General features: G+C 55.4%; 3 protein-coding genes across 3 annotated transcripts; 2 read left to right on the forward strand and 1 right to left on the reverse strand.

Annotated features, from left to right (window-relative positions):
• Nucleotides 1–650: 650 nt before the first annotated feature.
• Nucleotides 651–7,886, forward strand: QBC33DRAFT_456205 (uncharacterized protein; the record flags this gene model as incomplete). The annotated part of the gene is made up of 15 exons (XM_060424799.1): nt 651–1,086; nt 1,144–1,234; nt 1,305–1,536; nt 1,897–2,202; nt 2,256–2,337; nt 2,403–2,493; nt 2,559–2,798; nt 3,140–3,228; nt 3,548–3,635; nt 3,863–3,965; nt 4,801–4,965; nt 5,145–5,468; nt 5,558–5,738; nt 5,796–7,290; nt 7,373–7,886. 15 exons carry the CDS (start codon nt 651–653, stop codon nt 7,884–7,886), a joined length of 4,437 nt encoding a protein of 1,478 aa, XP_060281231.1.
• An 818-nt stretch (nt 7,887–8,704) lies between these two features.
• QBC33DRAFT_496359 (uncharacterized protein) lies at nt 8,705–10,826 on the forward strand (the record flags this gene model as incomplete). The annotated part of the gene is made up of 3 exons (XM_060425573.1): nt 8,705–9,014; nt 9,083–9,859; nt 9,958–10,826. Exons 1-3 carry the CDS (start codon nt 8,900–8,902, stop codon nt 10,824–10,826), a joined length of 1,761 nt encoding a protein of 586 aa, XP_060281232.1. The 5' UTR covers nt 8,705–8,899.
• Nucleotides 10,827–11,304: 478 nt separating this feature from the next.
• On the reverse strand, nt 11,305–11,928 carry QBC33DRAFT_561304 (uncharacterized protein; the record flags this gene model as incomplete). The annotated part of the gene is made up of 1 exon (XM_060430124.1): nt 11,305–11,928. The coding sequence occupies one exon, from the start codon at nt 11,926–11,928 to the stop codon at nt 11,305–11,307; it is 624 nt and encodes a 207-aa protein (XP_060281233.1).
• Between the last annotated feature and the right edge of the window lie 1,107 nt (nt 11,929–13,035).

Below are 13,035 nucleotides of genomic sequence, written 5' to 3' on the forward strand. Positions count from 1 at the left end.
GGACTCGATTACTTGCCTTATACCCAGCGCTGCCCAACTCTCAAGAACCCCCTGTGCCATTTACCTCACTTACTTCATGAATTTCACTTCCATCGCCGCTGTTGCAAAGTATCTACCCGCCAATATCACGGAAGCACCGGTGCAACCGTCATCGGGCAGCAACATTACCCCCGAGTGGAGCGACGAAACAGCTGAACAGCTGAACAGCTGACGACCTGGAGGATCTGATCGAATCAAAATGTCCCCGAGGGCGTGGTTGTCCCAGCCCGGCTTAATTTGAGTGGGGGATGCCGGGAACAAACTGTACCACAACAAATGAAGGCGTCGCCAAAGCGCGGAGAAATTACTGCATGTGAACCCGGTGAAGGAAGCACTTCCAGGGATGTTGGTAGACTGGTGGTAACTGTGGTGGCGGTGTTTAGATGTTGTGGAACATGAGTGAACGATGACGAACAGTTTCCTTCTGCGATGCTCCCCAGATACCAAGACCACAACGCGCTTCGACCCAGCCCTGGAACTTGAAGACCATTCCAATGGCTCCCTCGGTTCTTCTTGAAGGTCATGACGAGGTGGAGGTTTGCAGAGCAAACAAGCAAGGTACGAGGGGACGTCCCGAGTAGGGAAAGCCGTCGAGGAGTTGAATAAGGCTAATGATAGGAGAACAAGATGCCAGCACGGTCGAGTCCTCCATGTATTATCTCGAGCGCACACCGCTGTACGACACGGAGAAACCCTACAGCATGCGCTACCAACCCGACGATGGGGTCCCACAGACCAACTTCGTGAAGACAGAGTGCCCCATCACCGTCAAGAGCATGCGCGAGCCCGGCGCCGGGCCCTTCCGTCTCAACGAATGCGGCTTCCAGCAGATTGAGCTCCATTCCCAGATGTCGTACGATGACTTCTGGAATAACGAGGCTGTCCAGAAGGTCTATATCCAGGAGGTCAAGGATGTGCTGAAGAGGGAGCTGGGAGCTAAGCACGTCTTTGTCCTGGACTACGCGGTCAGGAAGCGACACGAGACATTCCCGGTGTCGACGGGAGAGGAGTACGATTTTGACCAGCCGACTGCATTGGCACATATCGGTAAGGTTAATTCCACGACCTCGGCTAGTGGGGTCATGGCTCTGATTCGGAAGACAGACTTCACTGTGGAGGAAGGCAAGCGCATCATCAAGGTTCTGTTTGGCGAGAGAGCTGATGAGGTCCTCAAGGGCCGATGGCAGGCAATCAAGTGAGCAATAAGCAATTCCATCACCCCTTACCTCGGTCTCCCAATTTCTGACCAAGTGTGCCCCTTGCAGTCTCTGGAAGCCCATCAAGGGCCCGTTGAACGACTGGCCCCTCGGCCTCTGCGATACGCGTTCCGTGGACTTTGAGCAGGATACCATAGCCGGAGACGTCGTCTTCGACGACTTTGTCACCGAGAACTTGCAGATTCTATACAATCCAGGGTTCCAATGGTACTACCTGCCCGACCACAATTCGTGGGAAGCCTTGATCTTCAAAAGCGCCGACAGCGAGGGGGGCGACGCCGTGGGCTGCCCGCACTCGGGATTCTACAATCCGAAGGCGCCAAAGGGGGAGCTGAGGGAGAGTCTGGATTGCAGGTGCTTTGTTTTCTTCGCCGACTTGGACGAGTATCCGCCGGTTGTTGGGGAGATCTTTCGGCCTCACGCCGAGATGTAGGGAAACTGCAGGGTAGATAATTCATAGCATCCAATTGTCCAGAGCACATGACTACATGTACGTATACAGAGGTATCTTCCTTATCAATTATTTGAAAACCGGGAACCTTTCCTTTCTGTTCCATGCACATCCCAATCCCATCACTATTTACCGTTGTCAGGCCGACGAAGAGCCGTCCCACCCATGTCCTACGACATAGAAAGCGAGCTGGGCTTCCTCGCCCGAGACGCCCTTTACGACACCGTCAAGCCCTACAGCCTGCGTTTCACGCCCCCGGATGGTTCTCCCCGCCACAACCTGCAAAGCGAATTGACGAAAGTCACCATCCGCGATGCCCGACCGCTCAACCCCATCATCGAGAAACACGGCTTCACCCTGACCCGCGTCCCCACGAAGATGCGCTATGATGATTTCCGCGAACACGAAAAAATCGAGCGAGTCTATGCTCCAGAGCTACAAGCCCATTTGAAGAGTCTATTTCAAGCGCGGCACGTTAGGGTCATCGACTACGTCGTACGTGCTCTACAAGTCCATAGCAGGGGTCGCGGTCTCACGCTGTCTAACAGGTTCGACGCCGCCACCCCGACTTCCCCGTCTCGACGGGAGAGAATTACGACAGCCAGCAACCTGCCTCGCTGGTACATCTTGGTCGGAACCCCCCGCCCCCCTTCCCCTGCATCACAAGTTGGGCAGGATCTGACACGGTGAACCAGACTTCTCCTACAGCGAAGCCCGAAACATGCTGAAAACACTCTACGGCGACCGTGCGGAGGAGATCCTACAACACCGCTGGCAAGTGATAAAGTAAGTAAACCAACCAAGCCCCTCGCCCTCCCCGACCAGGAGCTATCTCTCACCCCACCGCCCAGCGCCTGGCGGCCCCTCAGGGGCCCGCTCTTCGACTGGCCGCTCGCGGTGTGCGACGCGCGCACCTACTCGCCCGACCGCGACGGCCGGGTCTCGGACGCCGTGTACGCCGACTGGGCGTACGAGAACGTGCTCGTGCACCACCACCCGGCGCAGAGGTGGCATTACTTCTCCGCCATGGACGAGGCCGAGTCGATGCTGTTCAAGGGCGCGGATTCGGACGGGGCGGCGAGCGGGCGTGAGTACTGATTAATTACCACCCGATGAATACATGTTTTCGCCTGGGAAACTACGGACGGATACTGATGATGGACGATAGCGTGTCCGCATGGAGCATTCCCTAACCAGCACTCAGGGGGCCCCGGGTTGCCGAGGGAGAGCGTCGAGTCGCGGGCTTTCGTGCTATGGGCGCCCATCGAGGAGTTTCCCGATGAAGTCGGGACAATCTACGGGGAACGGGGGTGAGGAGGTTTGATTTGAAGAAATTACCACATGTATCACGAAGGCGGCTCGGATGGCAAGCATGGATATACTGTACAGAAGTTCAATTGCGCTCTAGTACTACTAAACTAGCCTCCTAAAGTCGTCCCGTGGCGTGCAATCCACTCGCTCAATCCTCCCTCGAACATTGGAGAACATCAAAGCATCATAGCTCACTAAGTCTTCTCGGGCGTCATCTTGATGGCAACGCCGCTAGTAAACCCTCCTTGGACGATGTTCATGCCCTTCTTGGCGCCGTGGCTAGTACCGGCCGGCGCCGTCTTCTGTGTGCCAGGGGCGTTGCGGGCAAGCCAACCCTTCTTCCACGGCTGGATCTTCTCGGTTGCGGGCATGATGTGGAAGAGAATCTGCAGCAGTTAACTTCGAGTTTCTTTCGTGGAGTGGACGAGGCTAGTGGAGAGCAGCGTACGTACTGTTAAGGGTTCGACTTGCAGAATGGAGTAGTCGCAGAGGTAGTGTGCCGTAAGACTGATTCGGGGGGGGGATTGAGTTGTTGGTCAAACGGGATCGAGGCTTGTGCTCCTCCGAACCATCTGTCGAGCCCCTTTATCCCATGGCATATCCCCCTCAACCCCGTCGTCCATCTGCATCGAGACAACCTCAGATCATCTGAACTGGTCCTACCCTTCAGTTCCACTCTCTACGAATTTTGAGCCGCACTTCTGGCGCCATAGGTCTTGGATCATTGGATATAAAATGCACCCGCGGTTTTCTTTTTCTGCAGATTGGCTGCATGACTCGGTCTAGTTGTTCCAGCCAACGGGATCAGCGGTCAAGCGAAGACATATTTGGTTTTGTCGTCAAGCACCGCTCGGTTTGAGCGTGCTAGCCGTCAGGCTGAGTCGCACAACACCCTCTCTCCGTTTGAGCCTTGCAACCGTCTTACCCAACTGGTACACCGGTGCGGGGTCCCAACCACTTAGCAGACGATGGAGATCTAGCCGCCCAGTGACATTTCGACCCCGGAGGCGGGTTCCCGCGATGGCTGTCCGGTTTCCCTGCTTTGTTGCACCTGGATAGCAAGGAGGTTATTGCTTGGCCCTGATCGACAAGGGGTATCCTGTTGGTCATGGGGTGACATTTATCACAAATATCGCCATTGTCACGCAGAAATCGCATAGTAAGTAATTATATTGGACAGCCAAGTGAAGGGGGTCTACTTCACAGTGCTATTCAGGCTGAGCAAGGCAGATATCTATAGTACCGGAAACAGTTAGCGTCCAGCAATTGACCGATATTATAGTTCCTCAACTTGGAAGAATACTTATGCGACCTTGTTCGCACGAGGTTGTACTGATACAACTGGCAATTGGTTGCTCATTATCCGAGTGACACAGTCTGAGTGTCACAGGCAGAGACGAGAGAGGGAAGGATATACCCCCCCAAGTTCCAAAAACAAGGTTGTTAACATGGAATACCCGCTGCAGCACTTCATGGATGTCGGTGCGGCTCCACGCTCCACGCTCCACATTCCACACTCCCTCCCGTTACAAATCTCCCTTAGCATGGGCGGGCTGAACTGATCTCTGCAGAACAGAAATCTGCCTTGTCGATTGCATACCCAGTCATGCTCAGCCTAGTGTTTGAACCTCGCAGAGCTACTGGAAAGGCTCAGACTCTCGAGTGAGTGCAAACATGGATGACACTATGATAACTACTCGATGGAAAACTAACGGGAAGCTGCACAGCATTGTCGTGATACCGGCTCCTGGTCTAAGCCACCCGTCAGAGTGGCTGGACCAGTCTGGATTCTCATGGCTTCAGAGCCTGGTCGACGACGCCGTGCCCGGTGCTGATGTCTGGGAGTATGAATACAGCACCAGCCAGCGTGGTTCTCTGGCCCAGCGACTTCGTGGCGAGGGTTTCGAATTGCTCAAAGCCTTGCACCTCCATTGCAGGGAATCCCAGGTATGTAACTATTATCGAGAAGGGCCTATACTACAGAACAGCACCGGACTGAAAGACGCCTGAGTAGAAGGAAAAGCCTGTGGTTTTCATCTGTCATAGCACGGGCGGGTTCGTTCTGAAAAAGGTATGAAAACAGAATCCTGAGTTTATAATGTGGTTCAAAAATCTAATTTCGCAAGGCACTTTGCATCTGTCGAGAGCAACCCATGCATTTCCGAGCTGTCATCGACGTGGCGGCCGGTGCTATCTTCCTGGGCGTACCAAACTTTGTGTGGGATAAGAAGGAGGCAAAGACGACATTTGATCTCCTGTTGAAGTGCCAGCACAAGGGAAGAGGCAGGAGCTTGTCAAGCGAGAGTGACGTAGAGGAGTTGATGGACACCTGCAGGAAGTTCGGGAGCATCGGCCTCGCGGTACCGGTCGTGTCTGCATACGAAAGCAGGGAGACTGCGACGCAGCACAGCATGTTTTCCAAGGTCCTGGGCAACAAACGCAATCATGTGGTAAGTCAAGTCTGATTGATACAAACAGCTGCTGCTGTTGACCCCGCGGGCCATGTCTGCTCACGACACGACATTTAATTGTTCTCCAGATCGTGTCGAGTTCTTTGGCGGCCATCAACACAACTATGGAGACTCTGGTGGACGGCGATTCCGACCATATCAACATCTGCAAGGTCAGCGCCGAGAGCAATCTCTACAAGGCGTGTAAGAGTCTCCTTGAGGAGGTCATGCGCACCGCCCCTCAGAAGATTGCGGAAGCAACCCGGCCGTGTAAGTATTCTCCCATGCTAAGTAAGACGCGACAGAGATATGCTAAAGAGACAACAGACATCGCACCTTCTGCTCTGAGAGATGACACCATGCGAAGCCCCAGCACTGCTGGATATACTCAGACGGAAGAACAGGTTTCGCTACGACCATCAAACCCAATCCTATCCCCCGTAGTTGCAACCGCGGGGTCCAAGTCAACTGAAGAGCCCTTCGAACTGGTGCTCCGTGAAACCGAGCTAGACGTCACAAGAAAAGATGCCATTCTACCATGCTTTTCCTTGGGGACACATCGAAGATTGGACCATTTCTTCGGACGACAAGACGTCATGAAGATTATTGATGATCACTTGCTTCCTCCAGCAGCAGAACAGAGCGAGGAACAGGTGCGTGGGTTTGCCATATGCGGGCTTGGAGGCATGGGGAAAACAGAACTTGCCGTTGAATACGCGTACTCGAGACGAGACAAGTTCGACGCAGTCTTCTGGCTCAGCGCGGACGACTCCAAGATCCTCGCCTCCAATTTTGCGCAGATAGCACATCGGCTAGGGCTTGAGGACGACCTCTCGGATCTTGCCGCAGGCAGAGACGTCGCCATGGGATGGCTTTTACGACCCCTCAAGAAGACATCTGAGCCGGAGACGGCGGAGAATCTTGCAAACTGGCTGATAATCTACGACAACGTCGACAACCTGGACGTCTTGCATGAGTACTGGCCCGAGTTTGGACATGGCTCAGTGCTCCTCACCAGCAGAGATCCCTTTGCTAAGCACAACAGATACGTGGAAAAGGGCATCAACCTGTCACCGCTGTCAGAGTCCGAGACGGAAGCGATGATGCAGGGCCTGACGCACGTTGTGGCCGAAGGTTCGCAAAAGGAAGCTCTTTCGGCCATCTCGGAGAGACTCGACGGGTTTCCTTTGGCTATCAACCAAATCTCTAGTGTTTTCCGAAGTATGCGGGTCTCATACACCAACTTTCTCAAATTCTGCAACGAAGAAGGGATAACAAAAGTGTTCGAGGAAGAGGGCGAGCAAGCCGACCCCAGCAAGGTTCGCTCCCTCGCAACTCTCTGGGCTCTTGACCAGCTGGGCAAAGAGACGCGGGCACTCTTGCAGGTCATCTGTCTGCTCGACCCTGACAATATCCCCGAAGAGTTGCTGATCGACAAATCTTCCGAGGTCATGCTCGACCACTATCCGAAGTCAAGGAAGGGCTACTACCATGCAAGGAAGCAACTGGTATCTTCGTCCTTGATCGCCCACCACGAAGACCAAGAAAAGCTCTCTGTGCATCGTCTTATTCAAGGCACTGCAAAGGGCATGATGAACCAACAAGAACTAGTCGCGGCCTTCCAAGCAGCAGCCAGTCTCGTCATCTCGGCCTGGCCGTTCCAGTCGATGAAGGAGCACCACTCAATCGCGCGCTTTAGCAAGTGCGAGGACGTCTTGCCCAGTGTACTACGCCTGAAGGATGGACTCGAACGACCGCTACAGGGCTTAGACGATTTCCTCCTCCAAGTTCGCCTTGCAAGGCTTTTCAATGACACGGGATGGTAGGATCCAAACCCCACCCACCACCCCCCCCCCCTTCAGAACCAAGATGCGGGATGCAATAGTGTTAACAAATAATTACAGGTACATGTTTGAACGCGGGCTGATGGAAGAGACCAAACCATTTTGCGATCTAGCGCTAAGAATCGGCGAGCGGCTCAAGAACGAGCTCGGGGAACCCGCTGTCGAGTCCATCCGCGAGAGCCACTCCTTTCTCGGAATTGCTCTTACCGAGACGAACGAGCATGCCCTCAGCATGAAGCACAAAAAGAAATGGCTCACCATGCTGGAGGAGAGAATGTCAGAGACAGGCAACCCCCTTGAAGACTACGAGCTTGGCTATGCATACAATGAGATCGGCGTGGCATACGGAAACAACGACATGCTTGAGGAGGCAGCGGCCGCATTTCGCCGGTCCATTGAGATATTCCAGGGCCTCGATGATTACGAAGACACCATGCTCGGATGGCCGGAACCAAATCTGGGCTTCATCTACTGGATGCAGGGGAAGTTGGAGGATGCCGAGAGAGCTCTTGTCGAGATTCTAGATATCCACGCTGCGGCGTATGGTGTCGACGACACCAAGTCCTTCAAGTAGGTGCCTCGCACTGTTGCCCACATGGGTTGGATACTAATTAATGGTTACCAAAGGACCGGCAAGATTCTCTATGGACTGGGCAACGTGCTGGAGGCCCAAGGACGCTTCGACGAGAGCCTCAGTTTCCATCGCCGATGTTTTGAACAGTACAAGAAAGTTCTGGGTCTGAATCACCACAGGGTTGGAGACGTCTATCACAGACTCGCAGGGCACTGCATGCGGCAGGGGATGTACAAGGATGCCGAGTGAGTTCGATTCAACGTCAATGCCCTCGCTCTGGCATCGTACTAATAACAGTTCCAGGGTCTATCTGAATTCTGCACTCAAGATTTTCAACTCACGAACATATTTGGCAAATGAGCGGGCAAGGACCACGTTCAGAAAGGCAAAGTTGCTTCGCTTAATAGGAACGACCACAGAAGCCGACAAGCTTCTAGTCGACGCCTACAAGATCCGCAAGGAGCTGAGACCGCGAGATGCACGCTCAATTGAGCAGTTAGAGGAGGGCGATTTTGATGTCCTTGTCGCGTTTTGGTCTCGCTAGCGCAGGGCGTGGAGTCTCAAAATCGACTTGCAAGAGTCTTGAAGCCCAAGGTAATTACACTAGGATATTCCCTTTCCGGTCCGTCCACGTCCATTCCCTGGTTGACAAGTAATTACATGACACGGCAGTATCAACAAAAAGAGGGTGGGCGGGCTGAGTTTGGGATTGGGCAAAAAAAGAAGTGTAATTATTTACTATGAGAGCCTCGGCGTAGGAACACGGCCGAGGCGAACGAAATTTTTGGCACCTTGCCTCAAATCTAGTCACCGGCAAGGCGCCAACGGGTGCCTAGGGGTGTTCAGCTGAGTCTATTTCATCACATTCATGTCGCACACACAGCTCTCAGTGTAACATATATTAACCCAGCTAGCCGCCGAATACATGACCGACCTGAAGGCTCCCATTTCTTTGCCCGCTGCCTCAGTGTACACATCTCCAGCGCATTTCTCCTCTCGTTCGAGTATCCCCCATGATGATGAGCTTAGCGCCACCACCGCCATCTACCAAAAAGGCACCGAGTGCCAAAACATCACTAAAGGGTGGTTCTTCTGCCCGTAGACGCAAAGCTCGGGTCGTGAAATCGTGTAAGAAACATCATTACCCTCGCGGCGGCTTCTATGAAAATCAGCAAGCTCACTCAAGCCACCTCCAGTAAAACCAAACGAGTACGCAACAGCTGTCGGGGGCTATGCAGATCTCCCCAACGGCTCAGGGGAAAATTACATACAGCTTCGCGACTTTCTCAAAACCGAGCCAAACGTGATACAGTTTCCCCCCCACTCATACCAGGACGACTTTGTCATCCTTTATCCCCTCGGGCCCGACGAGAACACCGCAGCGCCTCCCGCGTCATCGACACTGTCGCGGCAGGCGCCCTCCGACTCGGAAGCGGACCATGATTCCATGGACGAGAGGCGCCACGAGGCCCGAAGGTCCATCCCCTTCCAAGACCCGCACGCGTTCTACCGTGACAGCCAGAACCGCAACGGCCCGCAGAGCCATATCATCTTCCTCCGCGGGTACCTGAGCGCGGCGTGGATCAAAAACATTGGAGGCGGGTACTTCGTCGACCCTGAGTTCTTCTGCCGCCACCTCGACTTCCGGCCCGCGAACGACAGCTCCAACAACTTCTCCACCCCGGCTCTCCCGTCCACGTCGTGGTACCTGATGGAGCTGCCCGTCATCACCATAGGGATGCGGTCGGGCCCCAGGGGACCTCTGCGGACGGAGAAGATTGAGGAGTTAAGGAAGCAGGGGGCTGAAGCACTGGAAAGACATCACGGTCAGATAGCTGAGCTGTCGTCTTCCAGAATGACGGAAGGGGAGTCGATGATCAGGGACTTCTATGTCTTTGATGAAACGCATTTCGCAGTGGAACAGCGTATCTCTGTCTGCATGCAGCCAGCCGAGAGCGGAGATACTTTCAGCTGTGAGTCCCCCTCTTCCCCGTCCGCCCCCCTTTTCCAATTATTCCGATGTTTTCGTAATCATGAAGGGGAGCTAACCGGTTCATTTTCCCCCCACAAGTGCTTGTCTGGCTCGACTCAGGCGCCGACCTCCCGAACGATCCGCCCTTTCCTTGGTCCATCCAACCCCCCGAATCCCACTACTTCCCAACCATCCTCCACAGGCACATGATCGCGCTCAAGGGCCACCTCATCTCCTCCGAAGACGCCGACCCCTCCGCGCGGTCCGCCTCCCACCTCCCGACAGACTACGGCCGGTCCCTGCACCCCGCCATCATGGCCGGCGACGCCTTCTACAGCCTGACCGAGGTGATCAGCTTCGCCGCGAGCTCCGAGATGGCCTTCCTGAACCTCCTCTCCGCCAAGCTGGACCGCTACACCTCCCTCCCGGCCGAGCAGTACTTCCAGAGCCTCCCGAACCTCAAGTACGTGAAGCAGATCCTGGGGCGGCACGCCCGGGCTGTGGGCCAGGTGCTCTCCAGCATCCGCAACGCCGAGCACCCGCGGTGGCCGCGCGACTCCTCCAGGCGGCGGGCGGCGGAGACGGCGGCGCGGGGGCTGGAGCAGGACTTTGCGCACCTGGCGGAGCGGGTCGGGGAGCTTCACGGGCGGGCCGCCGAGGCGGTCGCGGTGCTGATGTCGAGCGTGTCCATCTCCGAGTCGCAGAAGGCCATTGAGCAGGCGGAGCGGGTCGGCAAGCTGACGCTCATGGCGTTTGTGTTTGTGCCCCTGTCGTTCACGACGAGCTTGTTCGGCATGAACGTCGTGGAGCTGGCCGGCGGGAAGCTGGGCCTGAAGTGGTGGTTTGCTGTGTCGGCGCCGGTGACAGCCGCGGCGGTGGCGTTGTACTTTGTGAATGTGGAGACTTTGGTGCGGAGGGTGTGGACGATGTTGAAGAGCTGGTGGTCCGAGATAGGCAAGTTGGATTAGCTGGAGGATCGCTGTTAATATTATCTTCGATGGAACACGAAAGTCACACTATATGAACAGTTCTTGAGGAGTACTTATGTAGAGTGTTGGTTAATGGAGGTTGTGGAATACGGGTGGACCGACCAAGCCAATAATTGAGGCGTATTCAACTCCTCAACCCTTCGCTTGGTCTCCGCCACAGCCTTCGTTTGGGCCTGTCTCCGACGCATCTCTCCCTACTATTGCATAAGTTGGTTGCGAAATCGGTAGCTACATTAGTCACAGAGTAGGGGTTATGGGACACATAACTCTGCTCGGATTGCATATGATCTACCTTGATTGACATATCGTAACAGGAGAGAGAGAGAGAGCAGGAAAGCGAAGGAAAGTCTCAACATACACCCCAGAACAACTACAATATCGACCATGCCAAGAAATCAACCCCCTTTTCCTGAATTTAGCTAGCACGATCGATCAAATATCTACTAATTCGCACCCTCTAATACCGATAACCATACCCCTGGTCCCGGGGCGGCGTCGGAACCCGCGGGGGCGGCCCCTCGACGCCGGCGTCATCACCACCATCATCAGGCTCCTCGATCTCGATCTCCGGAGGGAAGTCAACCCGACTCGCCCGCCGTCCCGAACTCGGCTGCCCTCTGCCCGCCTCGCGCCGGTCCTGTCCCCGGCCACGCGTGCGGCCCCGTCGCTCCTCCCTCTGCGACCCAGACGGCCGAGACGAGCCGCGCCCGCCGCCGCCCCTGGAGGCCGACTGGGATGGAGGGGTCTCAGCCGACCTATCTAACGGAGACGCTCTTTCGCGGCGGCCAATGTCGCTCAACCATTCCCGGAGGTAGTCGGCCTGGTTATTGGGAGCCGGAGCAGCGCCGGGGCCTGGGGGCGGGTAGCCGTAGTACTGGCTCTCGGGGTGGTAGTTGTTCGGCGGCCGGGGTGCATACCCCTGATAGCCAGGGTGCGGCCCTCCCGGGTAGCCGTATTGCGGAACTGGCTGTGGGCCCGGCCGGGCATCGAGCGGGGCACCGACGTACCGTCCGGGGCGGCTATTGGGGCAGCTGGGGTTATGACACCCGAAGAGGGCGTTGTGGGTGTAGTAGCATGTCATGGGGCAAGATTGCTTGCATACCTGGCATAGTACATGACTAGACATGTCTGCTGGTGTTTGTTCGATGGGGAACAAACAATAGCCTAGTTAGTTGTCGGATTTGCCAGACTCCTTCGACAGCGTTTATCTCACAGATCTTCTCGATATGCCTAGAAATGCTTAACTGAGCACCAGAAATTGAGGTATTCCTGGATGCCTGAGACTATTTAAACATTTGACTCCCCGGACCAAGGAGGGTGAATGGGTGAATAACCAGCTTGTCATTCCCTGCCCAACACGAGGAATAGGGAACAACCGACCAAACAACAAAGAAGTCGGCAAGGCATCTTCCGCACAATGACATTGTTCCTGCAGCCGCCTATTGTCCGCGGCCACATTGTTCCTTGAAAGAATGTGCTTGTATCGCAGAAGATACGGGATAGGTCCCTTCTTTGACTAACCACCCCGATAATTTCGGTAGAGATCCTCATAATTCTGGAACAGGTGTAGCTCAACGGACTCTAACAATGGAGCATGGGGCGTGGCAAATTCCTCCAGGTGGTAGAGTGTAAGAATCGAGAATCCTTTTACAGAGCAGGCAGTGCCAGGCAACACCGATGACCAGACCACCACGACTTATAAGCCCACGAACACACCAAACTCCGCAGTCTGGCCTCCCACCTTCTTCCCATACATGTGCGAGTACAACTCGACGCTCTTCCTCCGGTGCGGGCACTGGAGGTGGGCGACAAGATGCTGCCCCTTTCAGGGCTCCGAGATGCTGTGCCGGAGTCGCGTGACTCCCTGCGAGGTCGATGGCATCTGCCCGCAGTGCGTGAGCTGGTCCTCCGCCAGGCGTCTAGACGAGCTGAACCGGAATGTCATGGGCAGGTCCTTCTGGTCGAGATGGGGCCTTCTATTTCCTTTTGAGCGACGAAGACATTAGCGAGTCATGGCGGATAGAACGGACATGGTTATCCTGCCACGCCAACAGTCGCCTTAACCATCGCCCCAACACCTCCGCCCCTCTTTCAGCGCCCCCCCCCTCCCCAAGCGCCGGCACGATGACGTTCGCAAACTCGACGAAGAACGCCTCCCTCCGCCGCGTGCTCTGCTTGGTCCACTGCG

The sequence above is a fragment of the Phialemonium atrogriseum genome (genome assembly GCF_030411735.1).
Source record: "Phialemonium atrogriseum strain 8032-3 unplaced genomic scaffold QBC33scaffold_21, whole genome shotgun sequence".
Taxonomy (NCBI): Eukaryota; Fungi; Ascomycota; class Sordariomycetes; order Cephalothecales; family Cephalothecaceae; genus Phialemonium; species Phialemonium atrogriseum.